The sequence below is a fragment of the Protomyctophum bolini genome (genome assembly GCF_963924005.1).
Source record: "Protomyctophum bolini genome assembly, chromosome: 7".
Lineage (NCBI taxonomy): Eukaryota > Metazoa > Chordata > Actinopteri > Myctophiformes > Myctophidae > Protomyctophum > Protomyctophum bolini.
This window is the reverse complement of record NC_137868.1, coordinates 36,466,213-36,489,191: the sequence shown is the minus strand read 5'-3', so window position 1 is coordinate 36,489,191 and position 22,979 is coordinate 36,466,213. Positions and strand designations below refer to the sequence as shown.

Below are 22,979 nucleotides of genomic sequence, written 5' to 3'. Positions count from 1 at the left end.
GGACGCCATGTTGGCTCCATGCCAGGCCAGCGTCCCCCTGCTGGAGCCAAAATGTCTCATGGGACCACCCACCACCACCGCACCACCCCTGTCACGTGACACTCTCAAAACTTACATACAATTGATTGATTGATTGATTGAAAATGTTATTAACAGATTGCAGAATGGGTACAGTCCAAACTCCAAGGAAGGTACAGGTAAATACAAAAACTGTGTAAAAGTGTGTAAAACCAGAAAAATTACTAAAGATTTGTTTTCATCAGGGTCCTCCACTTTCAATTTATCAAAAATATTTATTTAAAGACATACAAATACACACATCTATGCAAATTGCAAAATAAAAATAATCAAATATACAGTTAGAAAAAAAGGGGTGGCACCGGTAGTGCTGTCGCCTCACAGCTAGAAGGTCCTGGGTTTGATTCCCGCAGGGGACAATGTGGGCGCTGGGGGCGTGTTCTCTCCCCCGCGTCATCAGTGCCCATACCCGAGGCGGGCATGGCGAAATGGTCTTTCTGTGTGGAGTTTGCATGTTCTCCCCGTGTCCCCCTAGGGTAGGGACCCTCACAAAATACATGCATGCATAGAAGGAAGCATGAGGTCAGTCCGCTGCCCCCCCCTGCAGGTTGGCAGAGGAAGTGTAGCGCCCAGGATTACATTAGATAATTGACACTGGGTGAAAAATGGATTGCAAAATCGTGGGATAAAAAATATATAAAAAGAAGAAAAAAACTACTTTTTTACAGGGGCTTTTTACAAGTGCTCTTTTAGAGCGGTTTTGAAGGAGACTAGTAGGGATTCACATTTCTTAATGGCTGTTGATAGGTCGTTCCACATTTTAGTGGCATAGTTAGGAACTAAATTAATGTAACAATAGATCTGTACTGTTTATTTTGTGGGCGGTTATTACCTGATTATTACCTTGCATTAAATAATTTGGTATGATTTTTTCTTCTTTCCCACTTTTTTTTATTAACCACTTAATCACAAACAAATCAAAGTTTTCAAAAATAGCAGATCTCCAGTCAGCTAAAGCCCAAAAGTCAATTTTTGATCAACTTTTGTCAACTTTTTGATCTGCCTAGAACTGCCTTTTTTAAGATAGCCACCTCAGTTTGTAAATACATCAAAGATGTGATAATAGGATTGTATTGTATTGTATTGTATTGTATTGTATTGTATTATGGATGTATCATGTACCTATGATTGTTGATAGGATGTTGTGTACTGTTTTGTCTGTTTTTGTCTGCCTTTTATTTTTTCGACTTTTACTGATGTTGTATTTAAGGTTTGTTTGTCTTGTTTTCTGTTGTCCTTTTTCTTTGGGGTGAAAATTCAATGTGTTTACTCTTTTATGTCATAATTGTGGGGTTTATTTAAGAGAAGCTGTCAATGCCACCATTTATTATTTGTCAAACTCAGTATTTAAATAATGCTTCTGGGAAAAAAACCAATAAACAAAGTTATATATAAAAAAAAGATGCGATAATAATCCATGTTTAATGGATAAAGTCTTGGCCTGGATGAGAGGTCGTCAGGTGGTCCCCAACCTTCTTAGAGTGTTTCGACACTTAAATAATCACAACACTCTCCAGTTGGCGTGTCGGCAGTGATTGGCCAAATCACTGCCCCTCTCATCCAGGCTTCCATGCAGCTATTGTCCTCTCTCTTATGCCAGAGCCAACAGGAGGCTCGCTCTGCCGCTTCTCCCAGCCTACGAGCGGCTGTTTTCCTCAAATGACCTCTCAATCCGACCTTTGTCATCAGATTCCATACTGACTGGGCTGGGAATCCTCGACATCCCACTAACTAAGACACTTGTTAGGACGCGTTCCAGTGGCGTACTTAGGCTTTATCAGCCATGGGCTCTTAGAATGAAAGGGGCCCTGTACAGTGTACACGCATGCAAGCGTGCGCCGAAATCGGTTATTTGTCGGGTAATTTGGACCATTTGGGACAGTTCTGGCACGGTGCTATAGTTACTTTGGCCAAATATTTACCTAGGCCTACTACAAGCTCATTCATCAGCAGCATCATATGTGCTGCAGTGCAGAATGTGAAAGAACTTTCATATCAGCAATTACTCACCCAGTGCTGAAATGGAGGATGTAAGAACACACTTTTGTTGGTTACAGAGATAAGAGGGTAAATATGAAGTTTTGGCCCAAAGTCTGAGTTTGAGGGGGCTCCCGACGGCCGGCCGTCGCTTCCTTCTCCAATCACTGACGGGAGGAGGAAACGCAGGCCGGCCGTCGTGGGCCTCCTAGCAGGGGGCCCACGGGTTGGTGGGCCTCCTAGCAGGGGGCCCACGGGTTGGTGGGCCTCCTAGCAGGGGTTGATGAAACCCACCAACCCTATGCAGATTACGCTTCTGGCGCGTTCAATGTGCAATGCAAGCTAATTAGACGAGTGCTCTCCGATGCAGTATTTCCAAAAGCGCCCTTAAGACATCACTGGGATTTTTTTTAATGCCTTCAGCATTAGAATCAGATTGACATAAAAAAATTCCCAATGACTCTCTTTATAGCCTAAAAGCAAAGTGGGCTGCAGAAATACAACACACCACGTGCAACCCAGATTCGGCTCATCAAGGGATTAAATTAATTTAGCTCCTATGCCACTAAAATGTGGAATCTATCTATCTATCTATTGTGCCGACATGTTTCAAAGGCAGTAAGATTATTTATCTCCTTCATGCACTGTTATGCATACATGTATTGTCTCTCCTGATAATACTAACAATAAAAAGTAGCAAAAAAAGCAGATCTACAACAAGATGAGATTTTCTTTTCGCAAACGCATTGTACCTGCAATGTGTTACTGTTTGTAACACATTGTAAATTGACGCTCTTGTTATTTTCATGTAGAACCACACACAATGACCATACCAACCTGTATATTGGGCCTATATGCATATTAATTAAAACCCTAACCATAGTTAACATCTAACAAAGGTGTTTGCTGACCACTCTATGGGAGGATGCGTACCAAGAATGAAGAGAAACAAGTTTTGCAGTGAGTTTGTAGAACATTCATTGTTAATCTTGAAGACGAGGAATAACTTCCTTCCTCGACTTCCTTCCTTCCGTGTGTGTGTGTGTGTGTGTGTGTGTGTGTTCAACCTTTAAACACAACTTGTCCCAAAGTGACTGCAAAAAAATGGTATTTGTTTCAAAAAAGCTTTATACCCTGTATAACATGTATATAACGATGCAATGTGATATAGGTCTGTCTACAAAAGGCTCTACCCCCTCCAACTGTGTGTGTGTGTGTGTGTGTGTGTGTGTGTGTGCCGTGTGTGTGTGTGTGTGTGTGTGTGTGTGTGTGTGTGTGTGTGTGTGTGTGTGTGTGAGTGTGATTGTGTGTGTGATATTGAATTATCACATTCCTCGGCAGTAATGTTGTCAGTCTACATGCCATATAGCCATATAGGTGTGTCTGATAAATAATAAGCTCAGCTCACGTAACCTGAGGCAGATTCCACAATTACAATTTACCATAGGCATTTAGCAGACACTCTTAATCCAGAGTCATTTACAATAAGCAAGAACAACACAAGGTATAATACATCAAATGCATAGAAATAGCAATCTATAGGATCATGATCCATAGGTAAACCAAGAACCTATCATCAGTCTAACAGAAAACCCCCCAAATAAATCAATAATCTGTAACTATACACATTACACACTAGATGCCAGGTCAACAATGACCTTGAAAACAAGACACCTGCGGTCTCTGAGGCTAAGGGCCGATTCATATATTCCTATTTTAGAGCCGAATAAAAGTCGGTTTGGCGCTGTAGAGCCTACAATGTGACGTCATTTGAGGTTCGGGGGGGGCAGGTATCGTCCTAAAGTCGTCTCTTCGGTGCTACTGAAAATTTCTGACGAGCCAAAATCATTTTACAGCGGTAAAATAGGAGTATGAATCGGCCGTAAGAATGACCTGGCATCTTCCTACATAAATCTACCGTTGCATAAGCCTGCAAGGTCGTCAAGGCTAGGGCAAGTATACGGGCTAAAGTGGAGCATCTGAGGGTGTCTTCAGATTACAATGGAAGATTGGGAGTGAGTCTGTACTACAATAGAGGGTATGCGTGTGACATCATCATCATACCCGGAAGTGGGAACGCCTACTGAGTGGCAAAAAATGACTTTCTGGCCTTGACAGCCCATACATCCAAACAGAAAAGTCATATTTGATTGCATTAAATTACTTTAAACAACATTAAATTCACTTTGTCATTCACTTTGCCACTCGATCTGCCATTCACTTTATGCATGCGCATACCCTCTATTCTAAATTCTAATTGCAATGGGGAGTTCATTCCACAGTTTGGGAGGCAGCTAGGGAGAAGAGTCTGGGACGTGTGGAGCGTTGCTTCCCTGTGTTTCTACAAATATCTTCTAAAACAGTTTTCTTTAAAAAGTGTGGGGCTCAAACCTTCTTTATTTTTTTCCTTTTTTTGTGACCAATGTTTTTCTTTTTTCCCTCCTTGTATTCTCATCTCATCTCAAATTACTTGTGCATTGTATTTAGCAATTTAAGAAGAAATAATCGCACCTGTGTGAAGTGAGTGGTGCAACTCCGTGGGGGGGTCCCCGGGGCGTCCCCGGAAGTTCCAGACCCACAGGAACGTGGCCAGGGTGCCTGTACGGTTCTGGCAAGACGCGTCTGAAACGGTTGAGACATGACAGAGTTACCGTGTGGGGGTCCGCAGAACATCCAGACCCCCAGGAATGCGCCTAGAGGGCCGGCCCGGTTCCAGTGAGCCGCCCCGCGTCCGAAATGGTTGGGAAATGACAGAGTTACCGTGTGGCAGTGTGGGGGTCCCCAGGGGGTCCCTGTACTGTACTGTACTGTACTGTACTGTACTGTACTGTACTGTACTGTACACCAAAACCAGAACAGAACTGCCATGCAGGCAATCAATTAATTCCTTTGTAATCACTATATTAATAGTTAAGTAAAGTATTTCCTATAAGCCCAACAACCTGAACTAACCCTTTAATGGGTTAATGTCGTCACACAAAGTATGCGACAGTGGATGTGGTTAATGTTTTTCATATTGTCTGTTCTCTTGTAATATTCCTCTTGCAGCAACAAAGAAGCATGTGTGTATAGCTGTGGCGTGGCAGCCTAATGAGTGAGAGTCACACCATGCAAATGTCAAAAATAAATCTTCCACCACTGTGTCACCACCATTTAGAACTTACTTAACAAGCCGAGTGACATTCCTACCACACACCTACTGTAGCAGCACCTCAAACATATCCCTCCCTCCCAAATGTTAGTCATTTAGTTGTGAGTGGAGCTGGTGACAGGTCATAATGCACATTGTGTTCCAACTGCAGGCCATGACATTTTGTCACTGCTGAAGATCATGTCTGGTTTTTTATGTGTCATCAGGAGGACGCAGACGGAAGGTTGATATCATCACCATCACGATGAAAGGAGGTCTGATTTTGCAACTTCTGCTCATTTCAGGTTTGTATAAAAACATTGCTTTCCCCCATGTTTTGTGTATATGAAGTTAAGCCCTCACTTGTACGTGAACATGAATGTGAGGGCCTGAGATGTCCTCACAAGCGTGAGAAATGGGCATTGTCTTATGGTGAAAAAGTAATTTATAGATAAACATTTGGGCAAAACAATATTCAGAATAAGATATATTTTACTGTACAAATGTGGTAGATTTTGGCCTCTGGGGCACTTTATTACCAGAATGTAGATCGGTTCAGTTTATAATAATAGCCTATACGTTTAGTGTATCAGAAAAAGCTCCCTCGCATGCCGTCTTCGAATGCAAAATATCAGAGATTCTTTTTTGGGAAACACAATTGTTTGGCCAGGAGTCAAGCAATCTTGAAGGTTGTGTTTATGAATAAAGTATCCCTGATGTATTTTTTATTTTTTTTACTTTGTTTACTTATTTTCTTTCAATTACACCCCCCATGAAGCCTTGAATCCATGGACATTTTTGTTTTTGTCGCAATGCTAAAACAATAATTTGATGACAACTGAGTATTTTATTGACTGATGACCCGGTCATCAATGTATTGGCTCAGGAATGCAACAAAAACCTTGTTCAAAGGCTTCATGGAGTGTGTGATTGACTCGCATGACTTAAGTAAAATGTGACAGAAGCTTAAATTCATATTTAGAAAATGTTTCAGATGTAAAACAATTCTGAGATGATGGAATGATGATGGAGGATGATGGTCATGGAAGGGGAACCTTCTAAAAGCTTCATGGGCAAAGATGATCAACTTCAAAATCTAAAAATATAGGTCATAAACTCATAATGACCTCTCAGTCATGCGAGTATTAATGCTTATTAGTACACGTCTAATCCCTTCTCAACTCTTTTAAACTGTAAAAGTAAAGTAAAGTTAATGGATTGATTGAAATGCTATTTTGACCATCTCATCTACCCTTCATCTATCGAAGTGGTTCCCAAACAGCTCCAGACCCAAACTAGTGAAAATGGACAAGCTCACAATGAACGCGGTTCCTATTTGCTTTTATTACTATGTGGTGGCTCTTCTAGTCTACTTAACCCATTTTGACCTGGGAACGATTCTAGAAATGTCTTCTAAATCTTGACAGTTTTCTGAAAAAGCTATGTTTCTGTGTCAGTCGTTCCTCGATTATTCAAAATTAGCAGACCTACAAGCTCGTAGCGCGCCACTCGGTGGTGCGCTACGAGCTTGTAGATCTGCTATTCTTCAATAGCTAAAGCATAACATAATGCTAACACCAAAAGGGGTTCCCGCCCAAAATGGGTTTTAAAGCCTGGCATGATATCACGATTATCACGTTCTACAATCTACAATGAACAATATGAAAATGCAAGCAGAGTATGGGAAATGTATTTACCAATTTCCTTTGAACCTGAATTATTTAATTATATAAAGGTATATGAATGGTTTGGATAAAATATTCTATTAACAATTTACTACATTAGCAGCAGCATCCTGCACTATACATAATGTTCTGCCTGTGCTCTCTTCACAGAGTTGTTCAGTTACACATCCACCTGCTCGCCATATTACTACAGCGACTCCAGGAAGAACTATGTCGATGCAAAGCAGTTCTGCAGGACGCATTACCAGGACCTGGTTACAGTCGGCAACAAGGCAGAAATGGATTGTTTGATATCATCAAACGTGGGTATCATGATTAGATACTCAATAGGACTGGAGCTTGGAGCGCGGACGTGGCACTGGGCTCTGCCCGATCAGATGCTGGACTTTTTGAACTGGAGGCCAGGAGAACCACAGAATAATGAAGACGAGGACACCTGCGGGGCCATGGATCATCGTGGATACTGGTTCGACAGTGACTGTAACACAAGAAGAAGTTTTGTTTGTGATGGTGAGTGAAATCATGCTAAGGGCTTTTAGTGCTGAAACTGTTTATCTTATTAGCGATCATTTTTTTTGTCTCCACCAGGCCGAAGGCATGGGGAGAGAGTATGTTTTTCCCTCCGTCCGTGTGTGTGTGTGTGTGTGTGTGTGTGTGTGTGTGTGTGTGTGTGTGCGTGTGTGTGTGTGTGTGTCCGTCCGTCCGTCTGTCCATCCGTCCGTTAACAGCTAATCTCCGGCACAGTTAACCCGATCGATGGTCGATGCCAAACTTTGCACACACACTCCCTGGATGCCAACGATGAACCTCTGCCCAAAATTTTCCAGAACGGCCTGTTATAGCGCCACCATGAGGCCACCATTTTTACCTATAACTGCACCAATCTGCGTAAAACGTTTTATGCACACTCCCTAGAGGCCAAGGACAAACCTTTGACATGCATATTTCACATCTGCCTTTTAGAGCACCACCAGGAGGCCGACTTTTGTAAAACACATTTTTGGATATTGCTCCTACAGATTTTGTCCAAAAATCCCGCAAATCGTTACACAGTATCTCCATAGTCATGTGCTCAAGACGGATCTGTCCGATATTTCATATTCCATCCTAATTGGTTAACACTTTGCAGGATTGGCCCATTTTTAACAAAAAGCCTCAAATCATGAACGCAGCGTGTAATTTGACATGAAATCTTTCACACACTTTCCTACTAGGCTGAGGAATATAGCCCACCCATTTCACATTGGCCTGTTATAGCGCCACCAACAGGTAGATTTTAGCAAAGCTGGTAATGAGCACACACACACGCACGCACGCCCGCTCGCACACACGCGCGCGCGCGCGCACACACACACACACACACACACACACACACACACACACACACACACACACACACACACACACACACACACACACACACACACACACACACACACACACACACACACATTTTTGAGTGGTGCAACCACTCCCTTACGGAGCTATGTGTGTGGCTGGCTGGTTCTGAGCACTATGTGTGTGGCTGCCTGGCTGGCTGGCTGTCTGGGTCTGAGCACGAAAACAGAATGGTTGTTTTTCACCACCTGTTCTAAAACGGGTTGTCAACCCGTGGCCGCGACCCCCTCTGGGGGTCGCCAAATTATTTTGGGGGGGTCCCCAAATTATTTTTATTTTGTTTTTGCATGGAAATGGAAATTAAGAGTTTACAGTACGTGGTGCATACTTTCATTAATGATTATATCTGGTTTCAGTATTCATTTATGATGTATTGTCTCTATTATTAACCCATTCTGACCTGAGATCAGATTCTAAAAATGTCTTCTACATCCTGACAGTTTTCTGAAAAAGCTATGTTTCTATGTCAGTCGTCAGCCATTTTTCAAAAATAGCAGACCTACAAGCTTGTATCTATTTTTCAATAGATAAAGCATAGCATAATGCCAACACCAAAAGGGGTTCCCGCCCAAAATGGGTTAAGGTTATATTAGCGGTCAATTTGTATTGGTGGTGGGGAGGTGGGCGGGGCGGGGGTCGCGAGACATGGCCAAAGCAGGTGAAACCTGACTAATGAAAGCTCCTGAAAACTGGACGACCTAGTCTAGGCCTAGTCATACTGATGGCCTATAGCTTGATCTGCCGTCATCCATGCACACATGCCATTTCACGATTACGTGAAACAGCATTGCTGCATCTGCAGTAGGCTTCTACCAAAACAAACACATTGTACTTTTGTGTCTTACATGGAAAGCGACAGAAAAAGACCATGAATATAAGACAGTTCCCCTGTGCTGCTGTGCACAGCGGAGATCATTCACAACTATCTCCAGAGTCCTGCAGTCCCGCAATGAAGGAGAGACAATCTCATCTCTCACTATTCCACTTCTCCACAATGCTATGTACAGTATGTTATTACTTGCGCAAGCAGAGCGCGCAAGTAATCATTTCGCTTGGTCTCTTCGAAGTGAAGCCAAGTTTTCTTCAACCGTAAGTCTGTGCCTGGTTTGCTGGGACTAGTTACAAGTTACAACATTACGTCATATACACACCATGTACTCTGGTCCCAGTTCTCAACGATGACGTAATGTTGTAACTGGTCCCAGCAAACCAGGCACAGACTTACGGTTGAAAAAAACTTGGCTTCACTTTTTGGAACCAAGTAACCACAGTATACTGCTAATCAAATTACAACTACATACTCTGTATGTAGTTGTAATGTGATTTGTAATTTGTAAATCTGTGCCTGGTCTGCTGGGACCAGACTACACAGATGACCATATCTCTTACGTCATCACTGAGAGCTAGTCATACATATACACACCATGTACTCTGGTCCCAGTTCTCAACGATGACGTAATGTTGTAACTGGTCCCAGCAAACCAGGCACAGACTTACGGTTGAAAAAAACTTGGCTTCACTTTTTGGAACCAAGTAACCACAGTATACTGCTAATCAAATTACAACTACATACTCTGTATGTAGTTGTAATGTGATTTGTAATTTGTAAATCTGTGCCTGGTCTGCTGGGACCAGACTACACAGATGACCATATCTCTTACGTCATCACTGAGAGCTAGTCATACATATACACACCATGTACTCTGGTCCCAGTTCTCAACGATGACGTAATGTTGTAACTGGTCCCAGCAAACCAGGCACAGACTTACGGTTGAAAAGAACTTGGCTTCACTTTTTGGAACCAAGTAACCACAGTATACTGCTAATCAAATTACAACTACATACTCTGTATGTAGTTGTAATGTGATTTGTAATTTGTAAATCTGTGCCTGGTCTGCTGGGACCAGACTACACAGATGACCATATCTCTTACGTCATCACTGAGAGCTAGTCATACATATACACTCTGCCGAGTGCATACTTGCTTGTTGCTTGTTGCTAGTGCGCAAGCAGAGCGCGCAAGTACTTTCGACCGCTGGAAACTATCACATCTCAGTATCTCTGTGAAGGAACGTTTGAAATGTATAATCATTACGTGTAATCACTACGTCATCACTGAGAGCTAGTCATACATATACACACCGTGTACTCTGGTCCCAGCTCTCAACGATGACGTAATGTGGTATCTGGTGGGACCAGATTACACAGATGACCATTTCTCTTACGTCATCACTGAGAGCTAGTCATACATATACACACCATGTACTCTGGTCCCAGCTCTCAACGATGACGTAATGTGGTAACTGGTCCCAGCAAACCAGGCACAGACTTACCGTTGAAAAAAACTTGGCTGTCACTTTTTGGAACCAAGTAACCACAGTATACTGCTAATCAAATTACAACTACATACTCTGTATGAGAGCCCACGGTAATACACACCATGTACTCTGGTCCCAGCTCTCAACGATGACGTAATGTGGTATCTGGTTAACAAATCCAACTACAGATTTCGGAAGTATTTTAGATCATGTATATTTGAACAAATTTGAAAGTATTATTACAGAAATTGAAGTTAGAGACACATATTACTCTGATCATGATTTAGTATTAATATCACTATAGTACAAAATGAAATACATTTAAAACAATTGACAATTTACAATAAGTAATAAAATAATTATACTGTATAATATATTTTAATTCAGTTTATATACCTTTTTTTTCCCATCACATATCAATGATTCATTTTTCTGTAAAAAAGTAGTTAGGTAGCAAATAGTTACACGTAATGATTATACATTTCAAACGTTCCTTCACAGAGATACTGAGATGTGATAGTTTCCAGCGGTCGAAAGTACTTGCGCGCTCTGCTTGCGAACTAGTAGGCCATTTATGGCCTACTAGTGTGCAACAAGCAAGTATGCACTCGGCAGAGTGCAGTTCTAGTTCAATTATATTTCTTTAGCGCAAAATATATATAGGCAATTTCTAAACCAAAAATGGTTACTGTATGTGCTATGTTTTTGTATTTTCTGTGAATCAACTATAGTCTAAAGTTTAACCCATTGATTCTCAGCCATTTTAATTTCAAGGACCCCCAAATTCAACTGATAGAAATGAGCCTAGGCCATTTCATTATGATTTTCATCTGCGGACTGGGACCCCAGTCTACATGGCCAAAAGCCAGTGTTCATTTAACTCGGAGTGTAAACATACATGTTACTAAAATAAAAATATGGGCGAAAACAAAGTCAAGGGACAACAGACACAGTGCCTTTCACCTGACACATTATGACTATGTCATAATCTCTTGTTTCTTTGGGGGGAAAAAGGAAAAAAGGGGGACAGATCTTAGAGTATATATTAATAGAGATGGCACCCGGAGGTGCCGTCTCTATTAATATATAGGCTACTCTAAGGGACAGATGCACAACAGAGAGGGCTTGTTTCACCTGGAAGTTAATGATACGCGTGTCATTATTGTTTTAATTCAGCTGAAACATACATTTTGTAACCATGATCAGTTATTGGCCGTCATTAAAGCTTGTTTTGATTGAAAAATTAATCTGGGAAAAGAATCAGAGATAAAAGCATTTGAAACGTTTTAAACAAATGATGTGGACAGTGTCCGCCATCTTGTTTCTGGTTAATTTCCTGTTTTATCAATCGCCTAGCAACCGAGCGTCATTCAAACGGTAGCGACGAGCGTGATGTAACTTAACCAATACAAACACAAAATCTTGTCTTTCTCGTCTTTGGCACTCTGAGTCTTGGAAGAAAAAGCCAGCTTATGCATCTTATGTTATGTATTTAGCGTAATGAACGTCTGCACCTACAGGTGGCGACACTGCACATGCGTTCTACCCAGAGCCGAAGACGTGGCGAGCGGCGCAGACTTACTGCAGGAACATGTCAAGCGACCTAGTGAGCATCCAGTCACCGCGGGAGAACCAGGGTGTGAAGGAGGCTTCGCTCAACAACACCGTGTGGATCGGCCTCTTCAGAGACCCCTGGGTTTGGTCGGATGGGAGCAATTCCTCGTTTCGTTTCTGGAGGGCAGGCCAGCCTAACAACTTCAGAGGCTTCCAGGACTGTGCCGTTGCCATATTCATCAGGGACGCCCCGGACAGGGGAGCGTGGAATGACGTGAAATGCTCTAACTCACGGAGATTTATTTGCCAAGGCGGTGAGTCATTATCGTTTTTAGTGCGCACCAATAATTTGTGTTGTGTGTGTGTATATATATCATATATAATATAATAATCATATAATTCAGTCAATGTCTGTCTGTCTGTGTGTCTGTGTGTGTCAGAAACACTGCCGTAGCTCCTCACTGCCTGCACCAATCGCTCCCACTTTTCACACAGGCATTGACCATAATAATATGGAGGTCTTAACGAAGCCCTTTTTTCGTTTTGACACATTAATGATTAATAATTATTTATGTGAAAACAAATATATCACAACGGGTAAGGGCTAGTATATATAATATATAGTATTGTGAAGCATTTGCCTTTCTCTCAATGTGAATGTTATTTGTCTTTTCAGCAATGAAAATTGCTTCAACGACAACAAGGACGACAACAACAAAAACAACAGCAACTACACGCCAACAGTCAAACATTGCAACACTTGAACCAACTACAGTTTCTAATACACCCCAAACATCACACATTACAACACACCAACCATCCACTGTAGTTAATACACCCCAACAAACAAAAAGTACAATGCATCAACCAACCACTATAGTTAACACAGCCTCACAGCAATTAAACATTTCCACACTTGAAGCAACCACTTTAGGTAATACACCCTTCCAACAATCACAAATCACAGCACATTACCCAACCACTGCAGTTAATATGACCTCACAGCAATTTAACATTACAATTGAACCAAATGCTGTAGTTAATACACCCTCCCAACTATCAGACATTGCTACAAAGGAACCATCCCAAAAAACAAACATTGCGACACTTGAACCAACCACTGCACTCAATACACTCCAAGAATCAACGATTACAATGTCAATGCATCAATCATCCACTTTAGATAATACACACTCCCAACAATCAAACATGAAAATGCATCAACCAACCACTGTAGCCAATACACCCTCTCAGCAATCAAACATGACTACAAAAGAACAAAGTGCTGTAGTTACTACACCCTCCCAAAAATCAAACAATACTACACTTGAACAAACTGCTGTAGTTAATACACCCTCCCAGCAATCAAACATTACTAATCATCATCAAACTGCTGCTGTTACCACAACCCAACAATCAAACATCACAACACTTGAACCAACTGCTGTAGTTAGTACACCCTCCCACCAATCCAGCATTAGTACACTCAAAACAACCATTGTAGTTAATACAGCCTCCCAGCCATCAAACATTACTACACTTGAACAAACCACTGTAGTTACTACAAACATTACAATCCATCAACCATCCACTGTAGTTATTACACCCTCTGTACAATCAAACATTACAACACATGAAACAATCAATGTAGTTACTAGGCCACAACAATCAAACATTACTACACTTGAACTAACCACTGTAGTCAAAAAGCCTACAGCAGAACATTCAAACATTACAGCATTTGAAACAAATGCTGTAGTTAATACACCCTCCCAAATATCAAATGTTTCGACAAAAGAACAAAGCACTGTAGCCAGTACGAACTCCCAACAATCAAAAAATACAATCATTGGAGTTACTAGACCCCAAAAATCTAATATTACAATGCATCAATCATCCACTTTAGCTAATACACACTCCCAACCATCAAACATTACTACACTTGAACCAACCACTGTAGCCAATACACACTCCCAGCAATCAAACATTACTACAAAAGAACAAAGTGCTGTCGTTACTACACCCTCCCAAAAATCAGACATTATAACAGATCAATCATCCACTTTAGTTAATACACCCTCCAAACAATCAAACATTACTACACTTGAACCAACCACTGTGCAGAAATCAAACATTACTACAAAAGAACAAAGTGCTGTAGTTACTACACCCTCCCAACTATCAAAAAATAGTACAGAAGAACCAACGACTGAAGTTAATACACCCTCCCAACAATCAGACATTATAACAGATGTATCATCCACTGTAGTTAATACACCCTCCAAACAATCAAACATTACTACACTTGAAGCAACCACTGTAGCCAATACACCCTCTCAGCAATCAAACATTACTACAAAAGAACAAAGTTCTGTAGTTACTACACCCTTCCAACTATCAACAAATAGTACAAAAGAACCAATGAATGTAGTTAATACACCCTCCCAACAATCAGATATAACAGATCAATCATCCACTGTAGTTAATACACCCTCCCAACAATCAAACATTACTACACTTGAACAAACTGCTGTAGTTAATACACCCTCCCAGCAATCAAACATGACTAATCATCATCAAACTGCTGCTGTTACCACAACGGCCCAACCATCAAACATTGCAACCCTTGAACCAACTGCTGTAGCGCACCAATCAAGCATTAGTGCACTCAAAACAACCACTGTAGTTAATACAGCCTCCCAGTCATCAAACATTACTACACTTGAACAAACCGTTGTAGTTACTACAAACATTACAATCCATCAACCATCCACTGTAGTTAATACACCCTCTGAACAATCAAATGTTTCGACAAAAGAACAAAGCACTGTAGCCAGTACAAACTCCCAACGATCAAACATTACTACAAATGAACCAATCACTGTAGTTACTAGACCCCAAAAATCAAATATTACAACACTTGAACCAACATCTGTAGTTAATACACCCTCCCAACAATCAAAAATGACTACAAAGGAACCATCCCAACCGCTGCAGTTAATACCCTCACAGCAATTGAACATTACAATTGAACCAAATGTTGTAGTTAATACACCCTCCCAACTATCAAACATTTCTACAAAAGAACCAAACACTGTAGCCTGTACAAACTCCCAGCAATCAAATATTACAACACTTGAACCAACCACTGTAATTAATACACCCTCCCAACAATCAAACCTTACTACAAAAGAAACAATCACTGTAGTTACTAGACCACAACAATCAAACATTACAACACTTGAACCAATAACTGTAGTTAATACACCTTCCCAACAATCAAACATTACTAAAGAGCAACCTTCCCAAAAAACAAACATTACGACACTTGAACCAACATCTGTAGTTAATACACCCTCCCAACTATCAGGAATTACAAGACTCCAACCAACTACTGTTGTAGTTGCACTCCCCCAACTATCAAACATTACAACACTTGAACCAAAGGCTGTAGTAACTACACCTTCCCAGCAATCAAACATTACACAAACACATCAACCAACCACTGTAGTTACACAACAACAATCAAATATTCCACTTAAAATGACCGTAGTTGATAAACTCTCTCTACAATCAAATTTCACTACGCTTGGATTAACCACTTTAGTTAATACACCCTCCCAGCAATCTGACATTACAATATTTGAACCAACCAATAATACGCTCCAACAATCAAACATTATAACGCATCAACCGAACATTGTAGTTAATACTCCACAACTATCAAATGTTACTAACAGAAATAGTCTGGGTCAAAATATAACAGAATTTAAGCCTACTACACTGAACACCGCACATAAACAGACATTTCTCAGCCCAACCACTGAGCTTGGCAATGTAAACACAGAGACTGATACTGATGAAATGCCAGGTGATATCCTTGCATCATCAGAGAAGACTACACTCTACAACACTGCACACTCCATCACTGTAACCCCATCTGGAAACATCCAAGGTTGAAGTCTCTTATAATAATAATAATAATAATAATAATAATAATAATACTGGTAATGCAGCTCAAATTGCTTTAAAGAGCAATGCAGACCAAAATGCACAAACTAAATGTATGTACTTCAAATTTGCCATCCAATCCTTATTCAAATGCATATAATGTTATTTTAAGCACATGTAATAGTGTCACTATTCTGTGGCAAACATTAAGCTAAAATAGGTCATATAACGTTATAAGCAATGGCATCATTTGGGGTCCAGGGAATGGGAATTTCCACTCCCTAACTTTCCCAATTAACCTAAAATACTGTTCTTTTATGCACATTCTTCACAGTTATTTTTTGTAGATTCATCAGATTTTAGAAGTGCGTTATTTAATTTCAGTCCACGCACCCGATCCATCCATCTGCTACATGTTCATGTGACAGATACTAGACACATTTTCTTTTTTATATTTTATTCCTAGAAGCCTTGAATTAATGTTTTTTTATTTTATTTTATTATAATTTTTAGAATTCCTCAGACTCACCATTTGAAAAACTCAGGTTATTGGATTAGTAATGCAACAAAAGACAGCAAAAAGAAAAAAATAACTAAACCTAAAAACTCCATTATTCAAGGCTTCATGTGGTGTGTAAATGATAGAAAATAAGTAATACTTTGGATGAATAATTCCTTTAAAGATTTCTTAAATGTAAGTATTGTGTAGCTTTACATTTCTCAGTACATTGCCTTTCTCTCAATGTTAATGTTATTTATCTTTACAGCAATGAAAAATGCTACAGCGACGACAGTGGTGGCAACGATGACAACAACGATGACAGCAACAACAACTGCACAACAACAATCAATCATTGCAACACTTGAACCAACTACAGTTTTTAATACACCCCAAATATCACATATTACAACACATCAACCATCCACTGTAGTTAATACACCCCAACAAACAAATATTACAATGCACCAACCAACCACTGTAGTTAATACACCCTCACAGCAATTTAACATTACCACACTTGAAGCAACCAATTTAGGTAATACAACCACCCAACAATCACAAATCACAGCACATTACCCAACCACTGCAGTTAATACGCCCTCACAGCAATTTAACATTACTACAGTTGAACCAACCGCTGTAGTTACACCCTCCAAACAATCAAACATAACTACACATCAACCAACTCCTGCTATTAACGCAACCCAACAATCAAACATTACAACACTTGAACCAACTGCTGTAGTTAGTACACCCTCCCAGCAGTCAAACATTAGTACAATTGAAACAACCACTTTAGTTAATACACCCTCCCAGCAATCACACATTACTACACTTAAGGCAACCAGTTTAGTTACTACACCACAACAATCAAACATTACAACACATCAACCTTCCACTTTAATTATTACACCCTCCGAACAATCAAACATTACTACACTCGAACCAAAAACTGTAGGTAATACACCCTCAGTCATTACTGAAAAAGGACAGACCACTTTAGTTACTAGCCAACAATCAAACATTACAACATTTGAACCAAACATTGCACTCAATACACTCCAACAATCAACCATGACAATGCATCAATCCTCCAGTTTAGTTGACACACCCTCCCAACAATCAAATATGAAAACACATCAACCATCAACTGTAGATAATACACCCAACAAACAATCAAACATTACTACACGTGAACCAACCCCTGTAGCCAATACAAACTCCCAGCAATCAAACATTACTATAAAAGAACCAATCACTGTAGTTACTACACATTCCCAACTATCAAACAGTACGGCTGTTGTTATTAAAACTTCCCAACACTCAAACATTACTACGAAAGAACCAATCACTGTAGTTACTAGAATTCCACAATCAAACATTACTACACTTGAACAACCAACTGTAGTCAATACACCCTCCGGACAATCAAACATTACTACACTTGAACCAACCACTGCACTCAATACACTCCAACAATCCAACATTACATTGCATCAATCATCCACTTTAGTTACACCATCCCAACAATCACACATTCCAACATTTAAACCAACCACTGTAGTTAATACACCCTCGCAACAGTCAAACAATACTACACTCACACCAACCACTGCAGTTAATACACCCTCACAACAGTCAAACATTACTACACTCACACCAACCACCGTAGTTACAGTTACATCCTCCCAGCAATCACACATTACAACACATCAACCAACCACGCTAGTTACACCCTTCCAGCAGTCAACCATTACATTTGAACCAACCACTAATACAACACAACAATCAAACATTACAACACTCAAACAACCAAACATTACAACACTTAAACCAACCAATGTGGTTAATACATCCTCCAAGCCAACAAACATTACACCACTTAAACCAACCATTGTGGTTAGTACACCTTCCCAGCAATCAGACATTACATCACTTGAACAAACTACTGTAGTTAGTAACCCCTCCCAGCAACCAGACACCACTACACTTGACCCAACCACAGAAGTTACACCCTCCCACCAATCGAAAATTACTATTCTTGCACCAACCACTGTAGTTACTACAACCTCACAGCAATCAGACATCACTACACTTGATCCAACCAGAGAAGTTACACCCTCCCAGCAATCAAACATTACAATATATGAAACAGCTGCTGTAGTTAATACAACCACCAACCAATCAAACATTACAACATATCAACCAACCACTGAAGTTACACAACAACAATCAAACACTACTACACAAATTACCGTAGTCTCAGAACAACCACATTTTACAACACTTGAACCAACCACATTAGTTAATACACCCCCTCAGCAATCAAACATTACTACACTTGACTCAACCACAGTAGTTTCACAACAAACTACACATAAACCAACAACTGTAGTTACACAACAATCAAACATTACTACTCTTGCACCAACCACCGTAGTTAGTACAACCTCCCAGCAATCAGATATTACAACACTAGACCCAACCACAACAGTTACATCCTCCCAGCAATCACACATTACAACACATCAACCAACCATGCTAGTTACACCCTCCCAGCAGTCAACCATTACATTTGAACCAACCACTATAAATAAAACACAACAACCAAACATTACAACACTTAAACCAACCAATGTCGTTAATACACCCTCCCAGCCACCAAACATTACACCACTTAAACCAACCATTGTGGTTAGTACACCTTCCCAGCAATCAGACATTACATCACTTGAACAAACTACTGTAGTTAGTAACCCCTCCCAGCAACCAGACATCACTACACTTTACCCAACCACAGAAGTTACACCCTCCCAGCAATCGGAAATTACTACTCTTGCACCAACCACTGTAGTTACTACAACCTCACAGCAATCAGACATCACTACACTTGATCCAACCAGAGAAGTTACACCCTCCCAGCAATCAAACATTACAATATTTGAAACAGCTGCTGTAGTTAATACAACCACCAACCAATCAAACATTACAACATATCAACCAACCACTGAAGTTACACAACAATCAAACACTACTACACAAATTACCGTAGTCTCAGAACAACCACATTTTACAACACTTGAACCAACCACATTAGTTAATACACCCCCTCAGCAATCAAACATTACTACACTTGACTCAACCACAGTAGTTTCACAACAAACTACACATAAACCAACCACTGTAGTTACACAACAATCAAACATTACTACTCTTGCACCAACCACCGTAGTTAGTACAACCTCCCAGCAATCAGACATTACAACACTAGACCCAACCACAACAGTTACATCCTCCCAGCAATCACACATTACAACACATCAACCAACCATGCTAGTTACACCCTCCCAGCAGTCAACCATTACATTTGAACCAACCACTATAAATAAAACACAACAACCAAACATTACAACACTTAAACCAACCAATGTCGTTAATACACCCTCCCAGCCACCAAACATTACACCACTTAAACCAACCATTGTGGTTAGTACACCTTCCCAGCAATCAGACATTACATCACTTGAACAAACTACTGTAGTTAGTAACCCCTCCCAGCAACCAGACACCACTACACTTGACCCAACCACAGAAGTTACACCCTCCCAGCAATCGAAAATTACTATTCTTGCACCAACCACTGTAGTTACTACAACCTCACAGCAATCAGACATCACTACACATGAACCAACCCCTGTAGCCAATACAAACTCCCAGCAATCAAACATTACTATAAAAGAACCAATCACTGTAGTTACTACACATTCCCAACTATCAAACACTACGGCTGTTGTTATTAAAACTTCCCAACACTCAAACATTACTACGAAAGAACCAATCACTGTAGTTACTAGAATTCCACAATCAAACATTACTACACTTGAACAACCAACTGTAGTCAATACACCCTCCGGACAATCAAACATTACTACACTTGAACCAACCACTGCACTCAATACACTCCAACAATCCAACATTACATTGCATCAATCATCCACTTTAGTTACACCATCCCAACAATCACACATTCCAACATTTAAACCAACCACTGTAGTTAATACACCCTCGCAACAGTCAAACAATACTACACTCACACCAACCACTGCAGTTAATACACCCTCACAACAGTCAAACATTACTACACTCACACCAACCACCGTAGTTACAGTTACATCCTCCCAGCAATCACACATTACAACACATCAACCAACCATGCTAGTTACACCCTCCCAGCAGTCAACCATTACATTTGAACCAACCACTATAAATACAACACAACAATCAAACATTACAACACTTAAACCAACCACTGTGGTTAATACACCCTCCCGACAATCAAACATTACACCACTCAAACCAACCAATGTAGTTAATACACCCTCCCAGCCACCAAACATTACAAAACTCAAACCAACCACTGTAGTTATTACGCCTTCCCAGCAATCAGACATTACATCACTTGAACAAACCGCTGTAGTTAGTAATCCCTCCCAGCAAACAGACATCACTACACTTGACCCAACCACAGAAGTTACACCAACCACTGAGCTTGGCAATGTAAACACAGAGACTGATACTGATGAAATGCCAGGTGATATCCTTGCATCATCAGAGAAGACTACACTCTACAACACTGCACACTCCATCACTGTAACCCCCTCTGGAAACATCCAAGGTTGAAGTCTCATATAATAATAATAATAATAATAATAATACCGTTAATGCAGCTCAAATTGCTTTAAAGAGCAATGCAGACCAAAATGCACAAACTAAATGTATTTACTTCAAATTTGCCATCCAATCCTTATTCAAATGCATATAATGTTATTTTAAGCACAAGTAATAGTGTCACTATTCTGTGGCAAACATTAAGCTAAAATAGGTCATATATCGTTATAAGCAATGGCATCATTTGGGGTCCAGGGAATGGGAATTTCCACTCCCTAACTTTCCCAATTAACCTAAAATACTGTTCTTTTATGCACATTCTTCAGTTATTTTTTGTAGATTCATCAGATTTTAGAAGTGCGTTATTTAATTTCAGTCCACGCACCCGATCCATCCATCTGCTACATGTTCATGTGACAGATACTAGACACATTTTCTTTTTTCTATTTTATTCATAGAAGCCTTGAATTAATGTTTTTTATTTTATTTTTATATATAATTTTTTAGAATTCCTCAGACTCACCATTTGAAAAACTCAGGTTATTGGATTAGGAATGCAACAAAAGACAGCAAAAAGAAAAAAATAACTAAACCTAAAAACTCCATTATTCAAGGCTTCATGGGGTGTGTAAATGATAGAAAATAAGTAATACTTTGGATGAATAATTCCTTTAAAGATTTCTTAAATGTAAGTATTGTGTAGCTTTACATTTCTCAGTACATTGCCTTTCTCTCAATGTTAATGTTATTTATCTTTACAGCAATGAAAAATGCTACAGCGACGACAGTGGTGGCAACGATGACAACAACGATGACAGCAACAACAACTGCACAACAACAATCAATCATTGCAACACTTGAACCAACTACAGTTTTTAATACACCCCAAATATCACATATTACAACACATCAACCATCCACTGTAGTTAATACACCCCAACAAACAAATATTACAATGCACCAACCAACCACTGTAGTTAATACACCCTCACAGCAATTTAACATTACCACACTTGAAGCAACCAATTTAGGTAATACAACCACCCAACAATCACAAATCACAGCACATTACCCAACCACTGCAGTTAATACGCCCTCACAGCAATTTAACATTACTACAGTTGAACCAACCGCTGTAGTTACACCCTCCAAACAATCAAACATAACTACACATCAACCAACTCCTGCTATTAACGCAACCCAACAATCAAACATTACAACACTTGAACCAACTGCTGTAGTTAGTACACCCTCCCAGCAGTCAAACATTAGTACAATTGAAACAACCACTTTAGTTAATACACCCTCCCAGCAATCACACATTACTACACTTAAGGCAACCAGTTTAGTTACTACACCACAACAATCAAACATTACAACACATCAACCTTCCACTCTAATTATTACACCCTCCGAACAATCAAACATTACTACACTCGAACCAAAAACTGTAGGTAATACACCCTCAGTCATTACTGAAAAAGGACAGACCACTTTAGTTACTAGCCAACAATCAAACATTACAACATTTGAACCAAACATTGCACTCAATACACTCCAACAATCAACCATGACAATGCATCAATCCTCCAGTTTAGTTGACACAACCTCCCAACAATCAAATATGAAAACACATCAACCATCAACTGTAGATAATACACCCAACAAACAATCAAACATTACTACACGTGAACCAACCCCTGTAGCCAATACAAACT

The 22,979-nt window shown here is 40.1% G+C and overlaps 1 protein-coding gene across 1 annotated transcript; it reads left to right on the top strand.

The window, feature by feature from the left end:
- Positions 1–7: 7 nt before the first annotated feature.
- On the top strand, positions 8–22,028 carry LOC308318677 (macrophage mannose receptor 1-like; the record flags this gene model as incomplete). Its single annotated transcript, XM_080768301.1, has 6 exons — positions 8–95; positions 5,413–5,490; positions 7,021–7,380; positions 12,107–12,454; positions 16,859–16,947; positions 22,023–22,028. 6 exons carry the CDS (start codon positions 8–10, stop codon positions 22,026–22,028), a joined length of 969 nt encoding a protein of 322 aa, XP_080624427.1.
- Between the last annotated feature and the right edge of the window lie 951 nt (positions 22,029–22,979).